Consider the following 25,726-nt stretch of genomic DNA (forward strand, 5'->3'; position numbering starts at 1 on the left):
GCACAGGGCTGGTATCACAGTTTTCTCATTTCCTGTATAAACCTTGAGTTTGGCATCAACTGGCTGGCTGACCAGTGAGTTATAAGCCAATCACTATCTTTGCCAATAGTAGGATATGAGTTTCCATTTAATAGAAATATTGAGTCTCCTCTTGGACTCTAGCTAGCTAAATAACACTTGTCTAAGACGTTCCTCAAACACATCTCTGTGCTTTCTGTTTATGTCTGGCTCTTCAAGATTGGGAGTACAGTGGCCTGAGCAACAAATCCATCCAGGGCTTCCTAAGATTCACTGAATAACTCTCCTTCTGCTCATTTTCCCTGGCTAAGCGTGGTACCAACAAGACGTGCACTCCTGTATCAACTAATAGTCAAGACAAGCCACACAGACATGTCCATAGACCATCTGACCCAAGCAGTTCCTCACTTGTGGCTTTCCACTTGGGTGACAATGGGCTATGTTAAATTTACAACTAAAGCTAACTAGAAAATTCATTGCAAGAAAAAGACTAAAAGCAAATAATGTTAGGTCTAAAATGTAATTCCAAAGCTACCCAAAGAACTCAAAATCAGTTGTAGACTATATTGGAAATTATTAGAATTCACATGTTGAAAGTAAAGTATTCCAATTGCTTACAATGTATAATGTTTTATAATATATATAAAAACCAAATAGAACTAAATTTCTGAAGCTTTTTGCTTTGGAAGTTGAAAGTACCTTCCTGGACTACACAGTGGGCCAAGGTCAGAACAGCAGGTCTGCATTTCAGAACAACCAGGACCACCAGACCACGGCCATATTTCTACATGCACAGGAGCCCGAGCTACAACCTTTTCTCCTTTTCTTTTAGCCACTGTGAGTTGAGCTGTTTAATCTTTGCAAGACAAACTCATCTGTTAAATGAGCTATGCATTCCCATATGAAACTGACTGGCAGGACACCATATACTAATACATACAGTTTCATCTTGGGAACTATTTCTGCCTTCTCCCTGTGTGTGCTTAGAGTTTTACCTAGGTCTTTTATGCTGGGATTTGAACCTAGAACCTTGCATATGCTAGGCAAGTGTCCTGACACTGAGTTATATCACCAGTAGAAGGTAACAGCCTTTTAATGGACTTACTCTTCTCATTTTTTTCTTTTATTCCCCAAAATAATTCTTTAATTTCATCTACTTGATCCGAGTGGGTAAGTGCAGAGAGCAAATTCCTGATAAGAAGATTTCTATCCACTTTTCATAAAATAAGCTAGAATCCTGAAACGTCGCCTTTCCTGGCAGTTCATCTCTAGTCTGCATCTCTGGCATAGTGTGTGATACCTGCATGCTGGTTCTCCCTCTCCTCACCCTCTCTACCTCTTCCACTTCCTTTAGAAAAATGCAGTATCACAGCTCCTCAGAGTCCTCATTTCCTTCTCTGATGCTTCTTCTAAGGTATGGTTCTGAAAGTAACCCTTACACAGATCCATGGCTCTACAGAGATCCTTAAAATGGAAAAAGCAAAAAACAAACAAACAACAACAACAAAAAACCGACCACTCTGTCAACTCAGGGCAAATGTCCCTTTCAGGCAGGAAAGACCTGTGCAGGGCTATTTATTTAAGAGGAAGCCAAGCCAGTCTGCCAGGAGGCTCTTCCCCAGGAGACCTCTCAGCTGTTATCCCTCATCAGAGATCCTCCCGGTCCAGCACAGGATGATCCTGGCCACTCCTGGCTACTCGGCCACCTGTTCCTGACTGCCATCCAACACTCCTGGCTCTGGGACTTTAGGCAGACCCTGTTCACCTTTGAGCATTCCAATCTGTTGTGTCCACGTTTCTGCCTTGCCACCTGCCTACTGCAGCTGGCAATAACCCAGCCGATGTACCCACACACCTGCCAGTGACAGGGCACTGAGGGCTGCAGTTCTCTAAATCTGCCAGCCACAGCTTAGGATCAAGAATGCCCTATGTACCACAGTATCTCTGTAAAACAACACTCAAATCCATCACAAGTATGTGATGTTTTATGACAGAAAAACATGCTCCAGAGGTAAGATTAAGGGAAAGGGCCCCTGAAAGTCACCTGGGGTTGTGGTTACCTCTTAGTTCCCCAACCTTTTCCCTGTTAGGACCTTCTGAGCAACTTCTGAAAAATATCCAGGGTCAGCACCCTATCTTCTGCAAGCCCCAGTTTTGTAAAGTTAGGTACATTGCCTCTCGGTGTGTGTTTACTCTTCCAAAAACAATACGAAAAGCTATCCCTTGCACACAGTAGCATCATAAAATTGAGACCATGAGGCAAGATCCTTGGAAGGGTGTGTGACACATAGTAAGATATAAATGTCACCTACATATAAGTCCATTCAATATAATCCCCCTGTTTAGAAATTCAAAGATACTTATTAAGAAATAACCCCTAGTTAAATAAATTAAATAAATTCCTATATATTCAACCCTTCCTCCTGCTCGCACATGACTCTAGCCTGTGATGATTCATCTTAGTCTTTATTCCTTTTTTTAAAGATTTATTTATTTTATGTATGTAAGTACACTATCACTGTCTTTAGACATACTAGAAGAGGGCATCGGATCCTATTACAGATGGTTGTGAGCCACCATGTGGTTGCTGGGAATTGAACTCAAGACCTCTAGAAGAGCAGGCAGTGCTCCTAACCGCTGAATCATCTCGCCAGCCCCCCAATCTTTATTCTTAAAGGTATTTTTACATATCTGGCCAATGAGAGTCTATTTGCTTTGAAGATAGTAGCCTCTGAAACCCTCTGGCAGTTCCCAGGTGTACAGGCCATCACACAGTATGCAATTTATGAATCCTGAAGAGTATAACTTCTCTTTGTCTGTGGCCTCTGACTATTCCTGAAGTACAGACACATAGCTGAGGAGGGATACAGCAAGACAGCCAAGCAACGTCTAGTCCCCGTAAATCACTAGCCTTACCATATATCCATTAACTCACAGCCCCTTAATTGGAAAACTATTTCCATAGAGATCTCACATTTTTGGTCCTAGAATCTTAATCCTTTCTGCAGTGCTTTAAAAGAATCTGGCAACCACTTTATTCTGACACTTTGAAGCAGTACTGCACAGCGCTGGGGATTTTCCTGTGCTTTATAGATGGAAACTCGTTGAACAGATTCTGCACAGCAGTCATGCATAATGTTGGCCCAGAAAGAAAAGAAACCCAGCTTCCAAATGTCAGGGTACCACAGAGAAAGCATTCGAATGTTGACTGTAACTTGCACAATATGACTTGGGGAAACTTCTGTACAATGGCCCATCTAGTTCCCAGGGTGCCCTGACACTGGGTCAATGACACCAATTACTCTGTTAGCTTTATTGTCCTCCAAAGATCTTCTGACTGCGCCACGCTGAACTACAGGATCATATGGAGGTATGCGGTGTGTTCTGAGAGTGGTGTGTGTATACATTGCCAGTTCTTGTAACAAAAACTGAACTGATCTGAAAGATAACAAGCATCACACTTCCGGGGGCAAATATAGATAATTCTTGCAAAATAAGTATTTTGACAACAGTTGCAAAGTGAGTCACCAAAACAAGATTCCAGAGCAGGAAAGTAAGATGACAAATCCTGCCTGCTATTTTTTGACAAATGATGATTTACTTGAAAATTGGTTTATTAAATGGTACTTGTTTCAAGATTCATAAACTAACAAAATATTTTTACCAACATAAAATGTAATCTTTAAAAAAGAACTGGGATATGAAGATAAGCAAAGACATAAATAATTATTACCCCAACACATTAGTGGGTTAATGAAGAGTTGACTCTTTTAGAGGCTCTAATACATTCTGTAGAAGCTCAGATTAAAGAGAAATTCCAACTTTTGAAGAAAACTAAATCACAACACAGAAGCTCCTATGTCATACATGATCTCCTGAGCCTTCTTCCAGCTGCTTACTATTTTATTTTGCTCATACCAATATTTGCTACATTTCATTGTCTCTGACAACATGAACCAATTTCTTACTTCCTATCTCATTCTCGACTTTCCTCAATATCAAACTTTCTAAGAATTGTTTCATGATGACTCTGCCCCAATAGCAGCCTGCTGCACTCTGCCCCACCCTTACCATCCAGTGCTTTTTCCACACTGTAAACTGATTCAGGTCTTGTGGTCTGCTTACCTGCCTCCTTGTCAAATAATCTACTTATGTGTGTCAAGATCATATTCTGAAGCTTAACATATTTATGAGCACAGTTTGAACTGAAGAAGCCAGAATGACAAAATATGACTGTCTACCCTGGTAAATGGAAAGTGACTGGACTAAGAGACTTAGATGTGAATAAGCCAGGTAAGTGTTCATGGCAAAGTAGGATCCAGGTTTAAACACAGGATTGAGAAAGTCTTGCTAGGGGCTGGAGAGATAGCTCAGAGGTTAAGCAACCACAAGGTGGCTCATAACTACCTATAATGAGATCTGGTGCCTCTTCTGGCCTGCAGACTCACATGTATCCAGAACACTACACATTTAAATAAACCATTTTTAAAAATCAAAGAAAGATTGTCAACTGCAAAGAAGGTGGAAGTGAGAGATGACACTTGTCTTAAGTTAGGGTTTCCATTGCTGTGGTGAAACATCATGACCAAAGCAACTTGGGGAAGAAAGGGTTTTGTTGGCTTGACAGAAGTCAAGACAGGAACTCAAGCAGGACAGGGACCTGGAGGCAGGAGTTGAAGCAGAAGCCATGGGGGTGCTACTTATTGGATTGCTCCTCTAGGCTTGCTCAGACTACTTTCTTACAGAACCCAAGATCCCCAGCCCGAGGGTGGCACAACCCATGATGAACAGGCCCTCCCCATCCCATGGAAGCACTTTCTTATTTTTCCTAATCTCCTCTCAGATAACAGTAACTTGTATCAAGATGACATAAAACTACTTGGCACATGGGAGTCCAAAGAATACGGGAATGAACTGATGGTGGCGGCAATTTTAAGAACAAGTTCCCACCCTCTGCCTGGTCTCTCATACACTACATAAATAGTCCATGTTTGTAAGTGGACGCACTATGCAGATTTATCCTCTCTTAATTGCAATGGGTTTGCTGAGACATCTGCCAGCAGGCGCTGGAGAAATGTTGGGCTTCTTAATCTGAGACAAATGTTCCATTAATGTGAGGGCGACAACCTGAGGCAGAACTGCAGGCTTGAAGAATATTACAACAGGCTTTGCAAAGAAAATCCTACATATGCAAACAACGGGCACGAAGTCTCCATATTACTTTGCTTTCAACAAAGCATTAATAAGACTTTTACTGCATGTCCTTATGTGACCAGTACTGTAATACTTAGCAACAATGGCTGCTATCTTATCCCATACTCATATCAGAGGATATTACTAAGCCTATTACACTGCTGAGAAAACTGTAGGACTCTGTGTAAGGAAGGTGCTAAAAGCCATGCCACACAGGTGACACCATCAGAATGGAAAGACACTGTGACTCTAGGTAACTTGGTGCTTAATATTGGTGATAAATATTAATTTATAATTTTTAGCGGATTCAGGAAACTATTGGATAATCCTTCCACACACATTCTCCATAGGAATCATGATTGAAAACAATTATTAACTCCAAAACGTTTTTTAATCTTAAGATTTATTTATTTTATTTATATGTACACTGTAGCTGTCTTCAGACACACCAGAAGAAGGCATCAGATCCCATTACAGATGGTTGTGAGCCACCATGTGATTACTGGGAATTGAACTCAGGACCTCTGGAAGAGAGGTCAGTGCTCTTAACCGCTGAGCCATCTATCTCTCCAGCCCAACTCTAGAACTCTTTACACCAGCTTCTCCATTCCAGCTCCCTTTTTGCTTTTAATACTTAAATCACCACCTCCGAGGCAGTTGCACCTAGGTCCTTCTGTCTCAGGCTGCTTCGAATGTGTGTGTATTCACCCCCAAGCTCAAACTCAACTATTACCTCCACACTCTCAATTTTCAATTTGTATTTGTCTCCCAGCTTGCCAAAATATGTACCTGCAATGAATATTCCATCTTCCCAGTCCTTCACATTGTAATGTTGGGTCCCAATTCTGTCAATTTACTTTGAGGAAAAACCTCAAGCTTTTCTCTTTATTCTGCCTCTAGAGAGAGAGGAGCAACAACAGGTAGCCTGTGAAGATCCTCAGGCATTTCTAGCTGACAGCACAATAAAAAGGAATGGCTAAATGGACTCCTGTGATGAATATGGAAGAGTTGTCACCATCACAAGAATACAAGACTTTAAAAAGGTAAGCTAGAAGCAGAACCACCTAGGTCATATATAGAAACTCTTGAAACTTGGTGCATCCCAGGTTTTTAAATGGAAAAAGTGGCATAATTGGGTTGTATTCTCAAACAGTAGCAGATTTAGATAGAAGAGGAGAGGCCAGTGAAAACCCCAGGGAAAGTTGCAAGAGGCAGCCACTTGAACTAGGCTAGGCTGAGGCACAATTGCTGAGGGAGGGACATTTCTAAGGGGCCACAGCAATGGTATTGCCATCACTGAAGGAGAGAGATTTCTTGATTTTTTTGCCTCCCTGTGAGAGGCTAGGCTGTGGTGGTGGCATTGGGACCATCTGAAAGTACAAAGCATCACCTCAACCCATGCTTATGCCTTTTGATTTTCCATTTCTTGGACAAAGAACTATGCCCCTGAGGTTCCTGATGAGAAAGCATTGAAGCGTCCAGTCACCAAAATCCTGTTCTTTCTCATGGTCAAATTTTCTTCAACACCAAAGGGATAAAATACTAGGTAGAGTTTCTTTAAACATTGCTTTTGTTCCATTCATTCTCTCACGGTTAGAATTAAGTAAAGCCTGACATTCATAATTCCCATTCCTTTTTATTTTTTAAGATTTATTTATTTTTTAATATGAGTACACTGTAGCTGTCTTCAGAAACAGCAGAAGAGGGCATCGGATCCCACTACAAATGGTTGTGAGTCACCCTGTGGTTGCTGGGAATTGAACTCAGGACCTCTGGAAAAGCAGTCAGTGCTCTTAACCACTGAGCCATCTCTCCAGACTGCCATTCCTTTTTAAAGGCTATGTTTTGGATGAATCCTACTTTTATCTTTTTTAATCGAGTCTGTCTTTAGTTAAATCACTTTGTGTGCTTTATTCATTTAAATATTTAGTATATTACACATTACAATTTATTAGCTATATCAGTGTTTCATTTCTAGGGTTTCCAGTTGGTTTTTTCTCATGCTTATTGTTCTTGGTTTACAATCATCTATGTTCAGTCTTTGTTTTTGTAGTTACTATTGCCTCTCTTATAAAGTTATTCCATTGACAAGACTTGACGTTGTACAAAGTTTCGGTTTTCCTGGGCTGTTTTCCTCATCACTGAAAGAAAGGCCTCAGTAGCAGGTGTAAAAACAAAAGATCACAGTGGAGGGAAAGTTGTCTACAATGGCTGAGTGGGCAAAATGCTGAGGAAGAGAGGAATCTAAGAAGGCACAGAGTTTTGCTTAAGCAGAGGGGATAAGATGATGCATGCCTTCCTTACCCAGGAGGGAGGAAAAGAACTACCTAGCAGCAGAAGAAACCTTGGAGTGGAGATTCTTTAAAGCTGAATAACCAGAGATTCCTAGAAGGGCAAACAGGCAGATGTATAGTCATCTACATGGATTAGGAAGTCAGGGGTGTCAGTCAGAACTTAGAATCACTGATAAAAACCATATTAAGCCCTACCATGTTACCACAAACTTGTCCCACAGTCATTATGTGGGTCCTCATGAGGCTCTTATAAATATATTTAGAATCCTTAGTGAGGATAAAGAAAGAGGTACCCTGTCAAAAGCCATCCCTTTTCACAATTGTACTACACTGTATTTACCAATAAACATAGATAATCATGACGCCATCTTTCTCCTTTACTCAGCTAACAGAGCATACAGCTGTGACTTCGCCATATAGCAGACACTACAAGCACAAGGCACACTCTGGAACAATGCAGACTATTGCACAAGGGCTTCAAGGTCGGCAAGGGGTGTCCTTCCTGGTGCTGCAGGTGCACACAAAGGCCCTCATTTATCTAGTCTGAGGGGTCAGACATGAACTGCTCTCAAGAATCTATGCTTCATCTAAGATGGCGGAATGAATGCAGCTAGGCAGAAGCAAGGGATGTGGTTTCCAGTTCAGAAAAGCTTGACTAATAATGGTTTTAAGGAGGAAAGGACACTGTATGAACACCGGAGGGAATGTGACAGATGACAGACATAAGCCACCATGGCCCTACAAAGGCTAGCAAAGTCCATAAGGGATAAGGACATGGGTTCTAGAGGTCATAGAATGAACAGAACATAGACAGAGTCCTAAACCATTTAGGAAGATGGCTCTCCAACACTGATGTCTTCGGGGAACTGTGGGAGATGCAAGGAGTTGCAGTCATGATAGAAACAGCAATGACTGAAAGGATACACTTAGCAACTGAGGAGTTGCTAGAAACAAAGAAGAGCAAACAGGGGCTTCCTTCCCCCAAATGTCTTCTCCTCCACAGAGCTCTGGACACACTTCACCTTAGTCAGAATCTGTCTTTATTTACAAAGTACAAGGGTCATCATTCTGAGGACACAAAGTCCTTCAGACTGAAGTGATTGTGTGTGCACAAGCGCACCCACACAAATGGGTCTGTGTCTCTGTGTATCCTATCACAAACTAATCTCTAGCTGACTTATTTTAAAAGGAAACACAAGGCATGACACATACCAAATATTGCAGAAATGAAGAAAGCATTAGTCACAAAGTTTCAGTTGAGTACTATTGACTCAAAACAATGCCCTGAGTTGCCTAAACGTCATTAAGCATAGGTGCTATGGGAGGAGGTAGGCTGCAGGACACCCCCACACCAACCAGTGAGGGTGCAAAGCATAAGCCTGTCTTCGAAATGAAGAGCAGCATGGATGCTGGGGTTCACTCCTGCTCAGTTAAATTCAGTTAAGGACAGAAATCCATGAGTTGTTTTTCTTTCCCTATTCGTGTAATATTCTATTGTATGAGGTTCTATAAACTAGCCTATAAGGGAGAGGGGAGGAGACCCAGAAAAGGAACTACCATAATCACATTATTTTCAAGGAAGTTTAAGAAATATCTACTACATTACCAAACCCAAGCATTTCAACAATCAGACAACTGATAACTTCCCCCACCAACAGCATTCCAGAAAAGCCTAATGTAATATCATTGGCTTATCACACACTTCTCACCTGAGGTTAAGGGACTCTTTGAAGGTATTATGTGTGTACTCCTTGCTGTGTTGTATAAAGCAAGGAGAGGCTCAGAATTATTCGGACACTGTTATTGATGCAGAAGCAGCTCATCAGCTTTAAGGGAGACACTGAAATTTACTGCAGGAGCCAGACACATTGCCAGCAGAGCCCATAAATGCCCAGGCAGCACAACAGTGTTTTCCAAATGCAATACAAGCCGTGAGATCGTCCCCCAAGGGAGTTGGATAAAAGCAGCAATCCTTGGTCCCGAACCACTCATCCATCCTCTGCATTTTCAAGGGCTCTTTGCAATCCTAAGGCAAAGCCAAGCTAGGGAGCTTTTCTGGTGCATTTCGAACAGGATAGATATTCTATCCACTGCCCGAGGGATATTTGGCAATGTCTGGACGCTTCTGCTCATCACCCTGCTAGAGAGGTGCTACTGGCAGCTAATGAGTAGAGCTAGGATGCCCTTAAAATGCCAGAAGACAAAGGACAGCCCCACAAATAAGCATCATCAGGCTCAAGGCACCAGAGGGAAGCAAGTAACCCAGGAGCTTGAGAGAAACACTGCATAGAAATCCTAGGTCCTGCAGCACAGGTTACAAAGAAGCTCTGTATGATTTTTCTCATCTCACATTATCTTAAGAGCTTCATCTGAATTCAGGTGTTTCTATTTGGCGCTTGGCATCTATCAGTTCCTTTTGACCAGACAATCAATGTTTAAATGCCTTGAGATTTGCAGCTTTCCAAGCTGAAGATCTGGTTTAATGTATTCAAGGAGAAATTTTGACTATTGGTTCAAGATTTGCCTAAAACATAAGATGCCCTTTGTATTTGGTATAACAGGAGAATGAGATCTGGCTGCTAATGGTGGCATCATTAGGCAGAGAGCTGAATGCTTCCCTCACAGTGGCATATAAGCAAGAAAGGACTTAGGAATAGTGCCAATTCTTCCTTACAAAATTGGAACCCTCTCTTGGTCACCCCCCCCAGGGGAAACGCTGGCTTTAAGTCCATTCAGTCTCTACCAAATCCAAACTTTTGAGCACCCTGCTAATCTGCCTGCCCAGGAACCCACCCACCTCCTGCACACTAAAGTGCCAGACCCTGTAGGGCTTTGCCTGGTCTCTATTGTGATGTCCCAGCCCAGGGGACAGCCTTTAGTTTTTAAGAAAATGCAGTCTTGACTTTCTTCACCCAACAAGTCCCTAAAAATGTCAGTGATAATCATGGGAGAGACACACTTGTATGATGGTGAACACTTCAAATCAGACTGCTTCATGGGGAAGAATCACTATGGAGAAACACAGTAGATGGAGAGGCTAAAGCAGAACCAGCCAACAGAGAGACCTAGATTTACTAATGCCTGCCTGAGCAGCTCATTGGACAGTGCTGGAGTCAATGCAGCACCTTCTTAGAGCAGAATACCTCCTGGTGGTGGCCCAGTGGATGAGCCTGTGAGTAATTATGAAACAGGAAAGCTTCGTGGAGCTCATAGGGCTATTGGAATATGACAAAGCGTGATGTACAGAGCATTTATGCTGCCGGGCACAGTGAACACTGACTAGCTGGCAGCCATTATTATTCCTGTTGCTACTATTATGAGAAGGATCGACAAAACCCTGAAATATAAAATGTGAATGCACTTTACTCAATTAATGCACTTTTAAAAGGTCTAATCTAACTCATATTTTCACCCATTGAATTATACCTTAAATATACTACAAAAACCTGGTAACTGAGGAAAAAATGCAGACAATGGATATGTGGTTACCCAAAAACATGTATCTGTGTTTTTTCTCAGGAGAGAAACTTCCCATCGATATATGGAGAGGTGTTCTTTAAAGAGTGACAATGGAGGCTATCAAAACGTTACTTTTTATCTTAGCTGTGAAAAATTCATGTCCTAATACACAGACAGACAAGAGAAATCATTGTACTAGGTAGGCCCCAGGCTACAAACATCTTAAACTATGGGCTGACCACTAGGAGCTTCTAGTCAATTTCACAAGAAAAATGTAAATTACATTGCATACAGAATTTATTAACTGCAAATAAAAGCCACAGGCAATAAAAATGGCTCCAAAAAAGGCTGGAGAAAAGACTGTATTACAATGTGCTCAGATAAGAGCTGGGTAGGGAGGGAGGCCTCAGCGGGAGCTAGGATTCATAGCAGGGGCAAGCAAGGTGAGACACCGGGAGGAGGCAGTAAACTGCTAGAGGGAAACTTGGAGAGATGAGAAAGTCTGTGGATCCACAGAGACATATGTCTAAAGAATCAGCACTCATTAAACAGGCCAGGACTTCAAAACTACACATACTGTGGACACAGATTCCTTGGAGGAAATGACAGGGGCTGTGAAGCTAGCTCTGCTGAAGATGTTGATTCGAGACTGAGAAGCACTAGAAAATCCTATAATCATAATCATTCATAATCTTTTTCTCCCTTTAGGATATTGCACTGTTCTCAAACAAAATCCTTCTCTAAATCCTCCAAACAGAAAAAATGGGCTAATATAAATTCGCTGTGGCAGGAATGAGCACGGAGGCCCTGAAAATCCGGGAACCAATTAAGAACCTGCCAAATTAAGTCTGGAAGCCAAGAACGTCTTTCCTTCTCTTGGGTGGCAGTTTCCTTGAGATGGAAGCATTCCAGGCTACAGTGAAACTCCTTAAGACAGGAAGTAGTAAACAACTCAACATACTTTCAGGAAGTGCCTAAAAGTGACCGGATGCACTAGGCTCCTCCCTCTTAAAGAGGAAACAGTAAAGACTGCCTGCGAGTTCTCACAGAAGACCTTAGCTACAAAGAAAACAGGGAGCCAAGCCTAGCAGCCTGGATGAAGCAGCAGGCCAAACTGCCTAGAAGAAACTGACCAGCTGAGCTGCTTGGGGAGGCTACCAACCTGTAATAATTAGATGTGTGCTGTGTCTCCCCAGGAAAAGTTTGTCAAACATTATCACTCTCTGGGCCTTGATCAGCAATTCCCTAATACACAGTGAAGATGACTTGGCTCCTCGTCTGATACGCAAATTGTACAAGGCTCATCCACTGGGCTATAAATGATCCCCTGAGATCCTTTTCTTCACATATGGAGAATTCCATTAACCATTTGTATGTCTTCTAAAGGTAAGGATAGTTTACACATGGAAAACCATGCCTCAAACATGCAGAGATTTGAAAGTGATGCCAGATATAGCCCACACTGGTCATGGGAGTAGGTATCACTTAGACAGGGATGATGTTTAACATCTGTGAGATCTAGGAGTTAAAATCAAAATTGTCCATCCACAGTGAGCACAAAACCAGGGGGCTGGGGATAGAAAAGATCTGGACAGAGGCAAACTAGCATTAAAGAAGAAACTTTGTCCAGAATAACCAAGGAATGCAGTCTCACAGGAATGATTGATGTCTGAGGATAGAGGTGCAGGAGGATTACAGGGGGAATGAGGCTATGGGAAGACCATGTGACTGAAGCTAGTAGATACCATACAGTAAGGCCAGCTCCAGAGGAAAGGAAAGTGCTGTTCATTCACAGAAGGTACGATGACAGCATAGCCAATATACTGAAAACAAAACAACATGGGAATGGAGGAACTGTAAGGTAACGACTGATCAGAGTTCCAAGTAATAGGACAATTTCCAGCCTTGGGGAAAAATAAAATTGTCGCCTTGATCAGACTCTCGTCTTGGTGTCCTTCTTCGCGTCCCTTGTCCCCCATTCTCTTCCAGGTACCCCCAGACCTGTCGCTTACAGGCTTGGGGCTGGAGAAAGGAGCATGTAAGGGGAGAAGCACTGGATGGAGTCAAAGCTTATCAAAGAAAAGCTACACAAGAAATGGACTGGACTGGGCTAGGATAGACTGAGAGGCCTAGAGAAACAAGAAGTGCCTGCCCCTCTTCTGTCTCTCCTGGAACAGGAAGACAGGCTAGAGAGAGAAGGTGCTAAGAGCCAGAGTTAACATCCACAAACACAGGGCAGAACATTCTCAGGCACAGAAATGACGCTCTCTGGGCTCAGTGTCTAGCAAATGGTGAATGGGAGGGGAATAGGAAAAAGATGCTAGAGCTTGAAGAGTGTACTAGGACGAGAAGAACTACTGTCTAGGTGTCGTAGAGTCTGTGTGCAGATGTCCCCTCAGACACAATTGTCAGTGGAGTATGGGGAACAGAGCTGAGCCTCTGATAAAATCACCAGAAGAAGCTGCTCCTCCTCTTCCTCTTCCTCCTCCTCCTCCTCTTCTTCCTCTTCCTCCTCCTTTCCTCCTCCTCTTCATCCTCCTCTTCCTCCTCCTCCTCTTCTTCCTCTTCCTCCTCCTCTCCTCCTCCTCTTCCTCATCTTCCTCTTCCTCCTCCCCCTCTTCCTCTTCCTCCTCCTTGTCCTCTTCCTCTTCCTCTTCCTCCTCCCCCTCTTCCTCTTCCTCCTCCTCTTCCTCTTCCTCCTCTCCTCCTCTTCCTCCTCCTCCTCTTCCTTCCTCCTCCTCTTCTTCCTCCCTCCTCCTCCCTCTTCCTCCTCCTCCTCCTCCTCCTCCTTCCTCCTCCTCCTCCTCTTCTTCCTCCTCCTCTTCCTCCTCCTCCTCCTCCTCCTCCTCCTCCCTTTCCTCCTCCTCCTCCTTTTCCTCCTCTTCCTCCTCTTCCTCCTCCTCCTCCTCCTCTTCCTCCTCCTCTTCCTATTCATTAATGAAATGCCCATCTATCATGTAAGAATGGGTCATCAGGCACCGGAAAAGCAGCATGCAAACAAAGACACCATGCAATGGCTGTTTCACAAACTGTGGCGTTGCTCAGGGATGTTGGTGGGTGGGGTCGTAAGGAGCCAGTGACTGTTCCACAGCACAAACCACCTGCACATTCAATTAGTAGTTTCCTCTTGCCAGAGAATATCTTCCACTTGTCTTCCATTTTTTTTTCTCTCCTTCCTAAATGATTAGAAAACAAGGCAGAGCAGGAACAAGGTGGCTATCTAATGCTGTCTAGGACAGACAGGCAGGTAAAAAGGAACCAGGCTACATTTCCAATGTAATGAACACTTGCTTAGATTAAGAGCAAGACGGGCCACCTTGGTGATTAAGGCTCTGAACCAGCAATAAATGACATTATTTTCATACATTTTCTTTAATCTTCCTAAGAACAAATTATTATGCCCCACCCACTTTTTGAGGCAAGGAAAAAAAAAGGCTCCAGGAGGCAAATTGAGTTAGTCCAGAAATCAGAGCCCTCAGATAGTACAGCTCGAATGTGTGCGTTCTCAGTGTGAGCTGAAACTAAGCCTCTGGTGGTAGTACAGGGCAGTATGGACTTTGGTAGATGAGTAGGAAAGCCTATCTGTACAACATGGTCCAGAGTGAGCCTGTACCATGAGCCATGGAAGGAAACTGTTGGTACGCTGCAGATCCTACCAGATCCTCAACCACTGTTGCCTGGATCTTCAACCTCCAGCCTCCAAAACTGGGAACAACAAGATTCTATTTATTATTGCATGTAAAGTTCTTTGTTAGTGCAGCTGAATCCCAAATAAAGACTCTTGCCAGGAATCAGTACCCCTGTTCTGCCCCAGCATAGACAACACACATTTATACTGCACACCATTACCCCACCACCACCACCCTTACCCCACCACCACCCTTACCCCACCACCACTACCCTTACCCACCACCCAGAACACTGCACTGCCACTCAGGAAGTACCTCTGGCCAGATGCCTGGATTCCACAGACATACAGTATTTACTAGGTGAAAGGTAACTAAAATAGAACGTGTGCCAGCCGCTGTAGCTTCTGTGCTTCCCCATGACCACGCTCTGCAGCCCTACATAGCCTGGCTGGACAAGAGTCAGGGACCAAGAGAAAAGATGACTTTGGAATGTGCCATCTGGTGCAGCAAAAGTGCACTCAGGAAAAGATCCTAAGAACTCTTCCTGCTGAGTAGAAAACACAAAAGAATCCGCTCAAGAATGTAAACAGGGCCACTGTGAGCAGATGTCCCCAGGAACAGGTGCCATTAGAGGACAGCTGGGTAGAGCTGAGCCCAGATGACTACCACGGCAGAAGCTCCTCCACCACGATTCATTGGTGAAGTGTCCATCTATCAAGTAAAGACTGGTCACAAGGCACTGCAGAAGAGCATTTAAACGCAAATCGTCTCCTAGCACGGTAGCTATTTTTCAGCCACCGGTGCTTATTTTGTTAAGTGCACCCCTGCCCTTGGTGACAGAATAAAATTCTCTGCAGCTCGGCACTGTATACTTCAGGTAAACTTCCTGCATGATCCCACAACAAGGTTTAAGGACCTCTCCTCAGGGTTGAGACAAGGACAGCATGAAGGCAGAAGACCCTAAGACAGCAATACCTACCCCAACCTTACAAAGAGAGGCAGGCAGGCAATAGGAGCCTTACTGAAGGATGCGGAGAACCAGGAGAAACTCCGGTAGTCATCATTCCAAGTATCCAGTGCATGTGAAAGTGTGTTTCCAAGTCTCAGGCCAAGTTCTCATTGTATCGGGAAAGAAGGTCTGACAGCAGCATTGCTGTGGGTCTGCTCTAAGTACACAGTGGCAGGAAGAGCATGGGCTCCTTGTTCTATGTCTGCCTCAGTACGGAATGGCCACTTTGCTATTCTAGAACTTAGACAACCATTTAAAAAGTTAAGTCTTGAGAGGAAAGGAAGCCTATAGCCCTGACCTGGCCTCTCACTGACTGACAGGTAACACGGCTCCTCTCAACGTCTATGTTCTCATCCATGGCCCTGGAATAATGAACAAGAATGAAGGAAAGTCACAAGAGACTCTGACATGCCTCCCTGAAGAGGACACGGCACCATTTGTCTGGTACTTTATCTCAGAATGCAAAATTCCAATCTACTAGACAGAATGTACCAGGGAACCCCAAGCTGCAGTGCCTTCCATAAAATAGCTGCCAGAAATGACTGAAGAATTATTTCAGGCAAGGAGACAAAAGAGGTAGAATAATAAATGTAGTAGATGATTTTGATGGGCCATTAGACATCATAGAAAAATGGCTATAAATGACTTTACTGGAGCAACTGACAAGATATAAATATGGACCATATACTTTATTTTATGTGAGTGTGGAGCAAGCACCTGCTCTAAAATTATGCGACAATGTTAATGTTAGAGAATACAAAACACAAGGGAATAGACAGAAATGCATAGAATCTTTGCAGTTTTGTATAAATCTAAAATTGTTCCAAAGTACAAAGATTGTTTTCTTTTAAAATTGCTGAAACTCACATGTACAGAGAAGGCCATCCGCAAAGCAGAGACCATTACATTGACTCCCCAGGCATATGGAATATGAGTCAACATATTCCATAACAGAGAAGGCCATATACATTCCACCTACCATGCTTAAAACACAATTAAATAGCTCATCAGAACCACGAAATAAGCCTTGCGATGGTGACTCTAATGTGCATGTTGGCTTAGGTGCCACGTCACTTAGTTGCACACAGCCATTCCCTGAGAATCTTATCATGCATATCTGGGTCAGGCCTAAGAATCTGCATTTCTAAGGCCCAAACATCTGTAAGAGTTGTTTCTCCACTGAGTTAAAATGACAGTGAGGTGCTGGTCTGTACAGTGGAACCTTTCCTACATGCAAACTTAAACCCACTTATTCTGATCTGACCTGTGGAGTTTGTTTTGATTACTCCTTTGAATCTACACAATGCCGTGTAACTCTTGCAGTGATCTTCAATCTGATAATAAAATGTGACGAGAAAACGAACTGTGAATATAATTATAAAACAGTATCAAGAGTAGAATGGCTGGCGTTGCCATGGTGTTCTAATTGAAAATATAGAATGCCACTATGCCTCTTGAACCCTGTAAGTATAAATTAAATCTCATCCTTCTTCCCTCCAATCACGTGTTCTAGAATGACTTCAGTGAAATGAGAACAAAGCAAATTCCCTGGACAATCTGTAATCAAAGAGTCAGAGCCATGACAGTCACATGACTCAACCATCCATGCTCACAAATGAAATGATTCTTATCATCTCCCTTTATATTCACTACATATTTTCTGATTCTGTACCATATTCCAGATAATGTGCTCTGTAGTAATTTTATTATAAAGTTGTTACTATAACAAAATACTTGTTGATTCTTCTGGAGATAAATATGTTTTTTTAAACAAGATTTACATTGTCCATATAAAAATCTGCCCCCTCATGTGTCCCACAGTAAGATCTGACATTCCATCACATCTGTCCTGATGCTCAGAAGAACCCAACCCCTCCAGCTGCTATCACTACTACTTCAGATAGGAACCCGGTATTGACACCAGCAGATGGGGCAAGACTATAAAAGTCCCATCCACTGCCGTTGTACATACACAGACCACACTGTAGTAATTACTGCCCGGATTTCACAGCCCCTCAGAGTAGGGAGATGAAGCTATTCAAAATCTGCAACCACTTAGCGTGAAGAGGAAAACTGTTGTGAGCTCTCTAGTTCTCCCGGCCTTACTCACCTGGTCAATCTCCATGAGTTTAGGGTAGGCACCAGGCCATTCAATGGCCACCTTCACGATGTCCGAAGGCGGCGGCATTGTGTGACAGGAGGAAGTCCAAAGCCGGTAGAAATAGGGGTCCTACTGCGTGGACCGTCACACGTGTCTACACCTAATGAAGAATGACAAAAAGAAAGTAGTTCAGCGCAGATGCAAGGCAAATCGCTTCATCATCACTTCCTGTTTTCACTGGTGTATGAGAAATGCTCCCCTTGGCGCCCCGGAGAACGAAGCCACAGGGGCACAGCCAACCGCGCCCCAGGTCCTCAAAGAAAGATGGAGGCTGCGCTAAAACACTGGAGGCAAAGGCTCCAGCAGACACTACCCTGGGGGTTCGGCTTGCTGCGTGTTTTTTTCTTTTCTTTTCTTTTCCTTTTTCAGGAGCAACACAGCAACCCGTGCCCACAGGATGGAAACCTGCTCTGAGTATTCCTCCAGCCTGAATGAGCAGGGTTCGCGCGCAGACTGCATGTAAACCTTGGCGCTCAACAGTCTCCGGAAGAACACATTGCCCAGGAAGTCATGGTCAGGAAGTAGCTTTTATTTAAAGCATTTTCTGTGTGTCACAAATAGATCTGCGCTATAGTAACCAGGATATTATGAGGAAGGAGAAATTCCCCAGGAGTTCACACATGCTCACACTCCCTCCCCAAGGCCAGTCTTCCAGAGAGAGAATATCCATGTGCTCTGGGAGTTTTCTGAAGAGCCTTGAATTTTCTCACAAAGGAAGTAATGATTTTCCTCTGCTGCCTCTCCATTTCGTTATTTCACTGACAATTCAATTCTAAAAAGCAGAGACCCGGTGTGCTAGGCAGAGACTCCCCAAATGTCACCCCACCTAACAGTGCTTTCCCCTAACCTACAGCTGTGCCATGATGCTCTCTGTCCCTCAGAGTGTCCTCATGGATGGAAAACAAAAACAAAAATATATTCTGACTTTTCCCCTTTTTCTAATACAAAGGCAGCATCCTGAACCCTTCATAATTTAATGCATCTTCTAGGTCTCTGTCATCAGGGTGTGTCCTCCCTGACAAGCCAGGTCCCTGTTGTGGGGGGATTCCATGGTTTCTTTCTTGCCTTTAGTGATACAAACCAGGCTTGCAAGGCATAAAGTTATGCTTGTATAATTTTTTCACCTGTAAAAGTTAATCCTTACAATAGAATCGTAAAAGCAAAATTGTTGGGCCAAAGAGAATATACTGTTTAAATTGTGATAGGCATCTCCAAAGTCCCTCCTTAATGCTCGACCAGCATGCCCTCCCTCTAGCAAAGCCTGAGGCAGCCTGCTTGCACACAGCCTCACCAACAGATGGGGTGAGTGCCAGCCTGAAAACCCTGGCAGGCTGGAAACTCCACACCTCAATATACCTTTTAGCTTGTATTTTTCTCATTGGTAAACACAGTGATGGCAAATCACATGTCCCCTTTCTTATATGCTGTCCAAACTCTGCCCATTTCTGTAGATCCTTGGCCCTTTAACCCCAGAAATAAAAGTCGATAAGAAAACTTTAGTCAGGCATGTCTTCCACTGTTTACCAGACCAGCATAAATTTTGTTCATTTCTATCTCGATTCCATGGCCAATGAGCATCACATCACAGCGATGACAGGCCTGGTAGAGTTAAAGGGGACACCTCAGTGATAACAGCAGTTGTGTGGAAAAGTAGCTTTGGTGGAGCTGGCCAGCAAATGAACTAAACCCAAACAAAGCTATGGCTCCTGGCTAAGGATGATTAGGAGCCTTGTTGTGCTAATCAGTGGCGCCCAGCAAGGACAAACCCACAAAACAATGGTTTAATCTTTCATCCACAAATCATTACTGCCCCTCCATTAGGCGCCAGGCTTGCTTTGTGTGTTGAGGACACAGTTTCAGACCTGGGTGTCAGATGCTAGCAAGAGAAAGGAAGAATAAAGCAGATTGGTGCTTCCATACATGCTGTTGTTGCTGGTGGCATAGACAGAGGGACCCCGATTGCAGAAAACAAGCTCAGGGAGAGCCCGACTGAGGCTGGGAGAAATGTGATAGACAGCAGGTCCTGTGGAGAGCTGAGAAAGCACTCCATGGACTCGGAAAAAGTAAGTGTAAAAGCCCAGAGGCAGAAGCATTCCTGGAATAGTCTTCAAATAAGCAAGACCCTGAAACCAATTAAGAGCAGGCAAAAGAAGAAGAAGAAAGCTTCAGGGAGCAGCTGGTTCCCTGCCTGCACTCTCCAGGCAAGAAGTACCTGTGCCTGTACAGCTGCTTAGAAGGCCTTCAGCCAGCTGTATTAAAAACCCTGATGGTTTGCATTATGTTTCCGTAAGTTTAGCTCTTCTAGGATGATATCCTAAAGACATTAAAACAATGCCAAGGCTTGTTTTGTTTAAAACTGCTCAAAGTTGAAAACAATATGACCTTATTAAATAATTCCAGCACCCCATTCTGCACCAAAGTAAGCTAAGAATGGGACTGGCTCTGCATGGTCTCCACCCTGCTTGAATACTTGAGAACATTCAGAACAGAAGCCCTATCAATACCAAATAAATCACTTAAACTCGGGAAACCCACACCCAAATATAAGAAGTGCGGAAGAAGCTCTGCCATGAAATCAGGCCGTGTGCCTATCAGGTAACCGGATTCAACTCAAGAGACAGCCAACCCTGGCGGTCTAGAAAATAGATCACAGAAAGAAAAACCTCATTGAACAGCCCTCTGCCCCGCCCCTCCACACAACAGTCTACAATTAAGAAAGAAGGGGCTTAACCTTCTAGGAATCAAAGGCCGCTCTTGTTTTCTTCCCACTTCAACTGGTCTTTATTTCTGGGAGGAAAACCTGCTGAGCAGGTGAGAACACAAAGGCAGGCTCTCCAGTGTCTCCCCTTGAGAGCAGGAGGGCAGCGGACACAAAGCAGCCATTGAAAGGAGGAAGCCAGGACTTCCCTGGCTTCCTTCCCAGGCCAGCTGGGCCTCATGGGCTCTCCCTGTAGTGACAACTGCAGAGCAGACAAGGAGCACCAAGTTTCCAGGGAGTGGAGCTCGAGACATAACTAGCGATCCTTTCCTCTTTTCCCTCCTCATCCTGGCCTTAACAAAGATAAGGCCTCTGTCCTATGCACTGTAACAGGGTGGACAGCATCTCTGACCTCTCCTCGCTGAGAGGTCCTGAGGCAGCACATCCTCTGGGGAGATGACTAAGGGTCAGGGCAGTGCCACTGGTACTACCTTCTTGTCTCTGGAGCAACTGCCAACACGTAAACCAGACTGACTCAATTCTTGGTCAGTCATAACAGATAGAAATATACTTTGAAATCTTTTTCGGACAAGTTTGGTCTCCTGGTACCCTTTGCTTCCCCTAGTGTAACACTCAACTCTTGTCACTTTCTCCCAACATGCTAGAACACCCTAATGGAAGATCCATCCCATGTGCGATTACACTCCCAGGGCCAGCATTTTCAGTGATGGTTGTCAGATGACTAACCTTTCATGAGAGCTACGAACAAAAGGAAAACTAGGTTTATCACACCCCACATCTCCCAAGTACTATGCAGGTTTCCTGACATTGCCCCGTTAGTGCAATCAGCATGGACAGTCTTGTATAATACTTACTCAGACTGAAATCTGAGGATCACTGAGGGCAGAAACAGTAGGGGAAGCAACCTGGGCAGCTGGCTAGACACTCTAACCACTGCCTTCCAAGGTAACTATAAATCTTTTGAGGCGCCCGGAGCGGGTGGAGAGCTCTAAAGTGCCCCTGCTTGCCTCCTAGCTCCACGTGATTCCATGCAGAATGCTAGGAGTCTGTAACCTTAATACAGACATCCAATAGCTTGCTTACACTTGCACATGTGAGATAGAGGAGATCCTTCCTACTAGGAAGTCAGTTAACTGATATCTACATCTTGGTTACATGTGGCTCTATTTCCACTGTTGATCCATTCTACCAGTGAAAGTTTTCTTGAGTCATGTTTCTAAGACAAGGGACAGAAATCACTCCATCCCTAACTAGATGTCTGTCTGGCTTTCAATTCATTGCAGTGAAAGAACCAGACCGGGAGGCCATGTTGGAGCAGTGGGACAAAACCACAAAGCAGCAGAAGGGTTGGCCTGAACCTTTCCTTCCTTCCCTCTGACCAAAACTCATGGACATTGTTTCTAGTGATGGGACAATGCCTATGGGGATGGGGGAGGAGCTGTTTTTAAAATGTTGACTGGTTCCGGTTTCTCTTCTCCTTGGACTGTGGAAAGAGGAAGGGACTTCCACTGAAAGCAGCCTCAGATCGCTCTGAGGCCTGCTCCATCTTTCTAAAGCTCTCTGGCTTTTGCATCTGTGGTTACTACTTTATGTGGGCATTGTACCTCAAGAAGGTCTGTGGCAGACAGACTGGGTTGGCGAGAGCTCGGTTCTAGGTGCTCCGTTACACTATTCCGAACAGCCTGATAGCATCTCATTATCTGCTGCAGATTAAATAACCACAGACTTAAGTGCTAGAAGCACAGTCCCCAGCTGGTGGCACAATCTGGGGAGATGGTGGAAAGAGGTGGGGCCTAGGGAGAGGAATTGGGTGACTAGAGGCATGACTTAGAAGGTCATATCTAGTCTCCTTCCTCCCAGTCGCTCTCCACCGACCCGCACTTCTCTCTCTCTTCTCTCACTCTGGCATTCATACTGTGAACAATTTTGGTCTGCCATGCTGTTCTGCCTCACAAAAGCATAGAAACAACAGGGCCAAATGACTGTGAGCTGAAACCTCTAAAACTCTTGACACAAAATTAAAAGAAAACTTTTGCTTCATGAATTGTTTGGCTCATGCACTTGTCACAGTTCCTGAAATTGCAACTAGCAACATCCCTATTGTACGACAGTGTAATGATGTAGTGGTGCAGTGATATCATGATGCAGTTTGTCACCTAGCCTGAGCCAGGGCTGTGATTCCCAGACTTGCTGAGTCCTGCCTTTGATTTTCTTCTGAAATATATTTCACAAAGAATATTCTTTTTGATAAACCAAAGAGATGAACTGTGACTGCCATGGAAGTCTGTGGGAACAAGAAAGGAATATGTGTCCCCCCCACACTAGGGGGCTCCAGTGAACCATATACAATGTAAAAAAAGGAAGGAACAGAGAGCCTTAGAGAGCAAGGAACACCACAGAACATGAAAACAAAGTGAGCAAAAGGAGAAACTAAATCAATGAACCCAGTGTTTCATTTTACATAAATGCCGTTGACAAACACCATGGCCCATAATCTTAGTGACAACCAGGGCTACTTTCTTGCCGTGAGAGGAAATGTGCTCTTCACTATCATTGCCCTACAACATGAGGGAAACTTGGACAGAAAATCTTCCTGCCAACATCTTCACTTGTCACCATGAATGGCATAGGACAGGTGTCAGAATACACAGGGACAGACTCCAAGGAGGCAAACGCTGGGTACATTCTTATATTTACCCTTTGTCCCAACTGTGTGGTAGAAGGAGTTATTTGCTGTAAATACTGAAAACACTTCACCTTGAGTTTAAATTATTTTTTCCAAATGTTTCCACATTGTGAGGAAGGAAAGTCTCTTCAGTAGTAACTGCAGTGGACTGTGAATCCTCCATGCTGATTCCTCTGATGAAGTTCTAACCCCCCAAGACCTCAGGCTGGGACTGTAAGGGAAGAGAGAGCTTCTAAACCGGTGATGAAGTAAAAAAAAAAATGAGAGTTTGATGGTGAGCTTTGAGCCAGCATGGCTGCTGTCCTGCCAAGAATGAGGACAGTGGCAGACACACAGGAAAAAAAGCGTGTAAGGCTGTAAGCCAATGCGAGAGGCCTGGGAAGAAGTTATCTCTAAGGACACTGTCTTAGGACTTTATCAAGAACTGTAGGACACAAGTAATGGCTTCATAGAAAGAAGCCCTGTGCACCGGAACCGGTGTGGACACTACCTACAGTAACCAGCTGAGAAAATACTCAGCACAAGAGGACCCAACCTGCCCTCACAGTCCTCCACAACTGTTTCTCCTGAGGAGATTAGGGAAACAATCTGGAGAGAGGAGACAGACACACAGTAGATGTAATAAAGGGATGAGAATTAAAATTATAAAGCATGCTTGTCAATCATATTGATTTTAATATTTATCGATTGGTAAGAATATAGAAAATAATGTTCATATGCTTATTTATTTATAGGTAAGTTCTTACGCAGCCTAGACTGGCTTAAATTCATGATGTAGGCAAGAATGCCCCCGAACTGCTGATCCTGTTTACAAACATGTACCCCTCTCTCTGTGCAGCTTTGGGCAGGGGTGGGGGTGAAACTCAGAGCATCTGGGTCCTCAGTAAGCACCATCCCTCCCCGTATTTACACACACTTACAATCAAAGGGAAAAATTATAAGCTAATGCTTTTTTTTTTCAATATGAGCCTTAAAGTCCACACAATTTGGAATGACAATCTTAGCCAGGAAAACTTCTATTCTCACAAAGCAACCACTGCAGCAGGGCTTAACAACCAAGGCACCACAGGCACTTGGGCGACATGATACTTGAGGAAGGCACACATCCGTGCACTGCAAGCTGTTGACAGTGTCCCCAGCTTCTGCCCACCAAAGGACCTCGAGGTCATGACATAACAAAATGGCGCCCCTGGGGGTGGGGATGAGGATGAGACTTTCCTGACTAAGGACTGGGGCTTTAAAGGAGGTTAGTTCCAATCTCACCTTTGAAAATGCTCGTCATACAGACTAGCTTTACAAGTGGACACTAATAGTCTCAAGTGTATAAAAGGGAGAGAAGATACAAAGTGAGCATTAGTTGAAGAAATAAGGGGTCTGTTTAAAGCTTCTAAAAGCCGATAGGAAAATGAATTCAACGGGAAACCACGAACATCTGCACAACATGTGAGAACAGTAATCTAACCCAATTCTGTCACTCAGCTGTAGGAAACTCTGTCCATCCAACTTCCCCACAGCTTCTTTAGGGTAGTAGGCCCCACACCAACAGCTACTGCCTGACCAATAATATATGAGCCATGCACGTCTCTAGCACTGGTGACTGGCGCCAAAAACAAATGGGACCCAAGTCTGTTTCTAGAGAATGCCCAGAGGTGTAGCAAAGAGGGCTCTCTGGCTGCCTGCTAAGGACTGGAAAGCGAAAGCCCTCTGCAGACCTGTGTCCTTCCTGTAGGATAAGACCCTGAAAGAGGAAAAGAGGCCAGAAGGGCAGAAGCCAATGGAGGGAGGGATGGCAAAAAGATGGGAGGCAAAGTGCTAGCTGCCAAGATTCTGGTTTCGATCACCTTGGCAACCTTGATACCCTTCCTAGACACAGAAACAAATGAATTTTCTTGTTTTCTGTGAGCTTGAGCACCAGTTCTGCTGCTTGAAACTGAAAGAATCATGATCTATGAATCTTACTGCACTCGTTTACTGCCCTGAGTTATGATTACTTTGTCGTTAGTTGACTGGCAGAAAGCACAGTAATAGTATAATAGTGACTACTAATAACTTACACAACTGAGGTTTGCTACCCAGTGGTAATTGACTTCAGTTCTCCAATTGTGGAATTCCTACATCTCCTAGTCGTCTGGCATTAGGAGCTGTTTTTCCACTCTGGGATTGCTAGCTAAAGGTACACATGGATTCTGGAATTGGTCTCTTTCCAGCATCTCTCACAACATGACTTCTCTGAGATATTAAGGAATGCAAGAAAAAGAGGAGGAGGCAGAAGAGGAGGCAGCAGTGGTGGCTGCAGAGAAAGAAGTGGTGGTGGTGGTGGTGGAGGAGGAGGAGGAGGAGGAGGGGGGGGAGGAGGAGGAGGAGGGTCAAGTCTCTTGGAAAACCCGGACTCAAATAGCAGCTACTAATAACTGTTGAACATACTATATCCTTTTCCTAAAGATGTTCTGAAATAAGGCCAGGCAATGTCTCAAACGCAAATATGTCAGAAGACAGGCTACCTAAAACCTGCCTAAAACAACCCATGATGCAGTTTCTAGATTATTCTTTTAAAAAAT

At 43.9% G+C, this 25,726-nt stretch overlaps 1 protein-coding gene across 3 annotated transcripts in view; it reads right to left on the reverse strand.

Moving 5' to 3' along the window:
• Elmo1 (engulfment and cell motility 1) overlaps window positions 1-25,726 on the reverse strand; it is a 529,323-nt gene that overhangs the window by 418,351 nt on the left and 85,246 nt on the right. For all 3 annotated transcript variants that reach the window (XM_032885160.1, XM_032885159.1, XM_032885162.1), the window contains exon 2: window positions 17,713-17,863. In XM_032885160.1, coding sequence (XP_032741051.1) covers window positions 17,713-17,790 — 78 coding nt within the window. In that variant the 5' untranslated portion in view covers window positions 17,791-17,863. The remainder of the gene's footprint in view (window positions 1-17,712; window positions 17,864-25,726) is intronic.

Source organism: Rattus rattus, chromosome 14 (genome assembly GCF_011064425.1).
Source record: "Rattus rattus isolate New Zealand chromosome 14, Rrattus_CSIRO_v1, whole genome shotgun sequence".
Classification (NCBI taxonomy): Eukaryota; Metazoa; Chordata; class Mammalia; order Rodentia; family Muridae; genus Rattus; species Rattus rattus.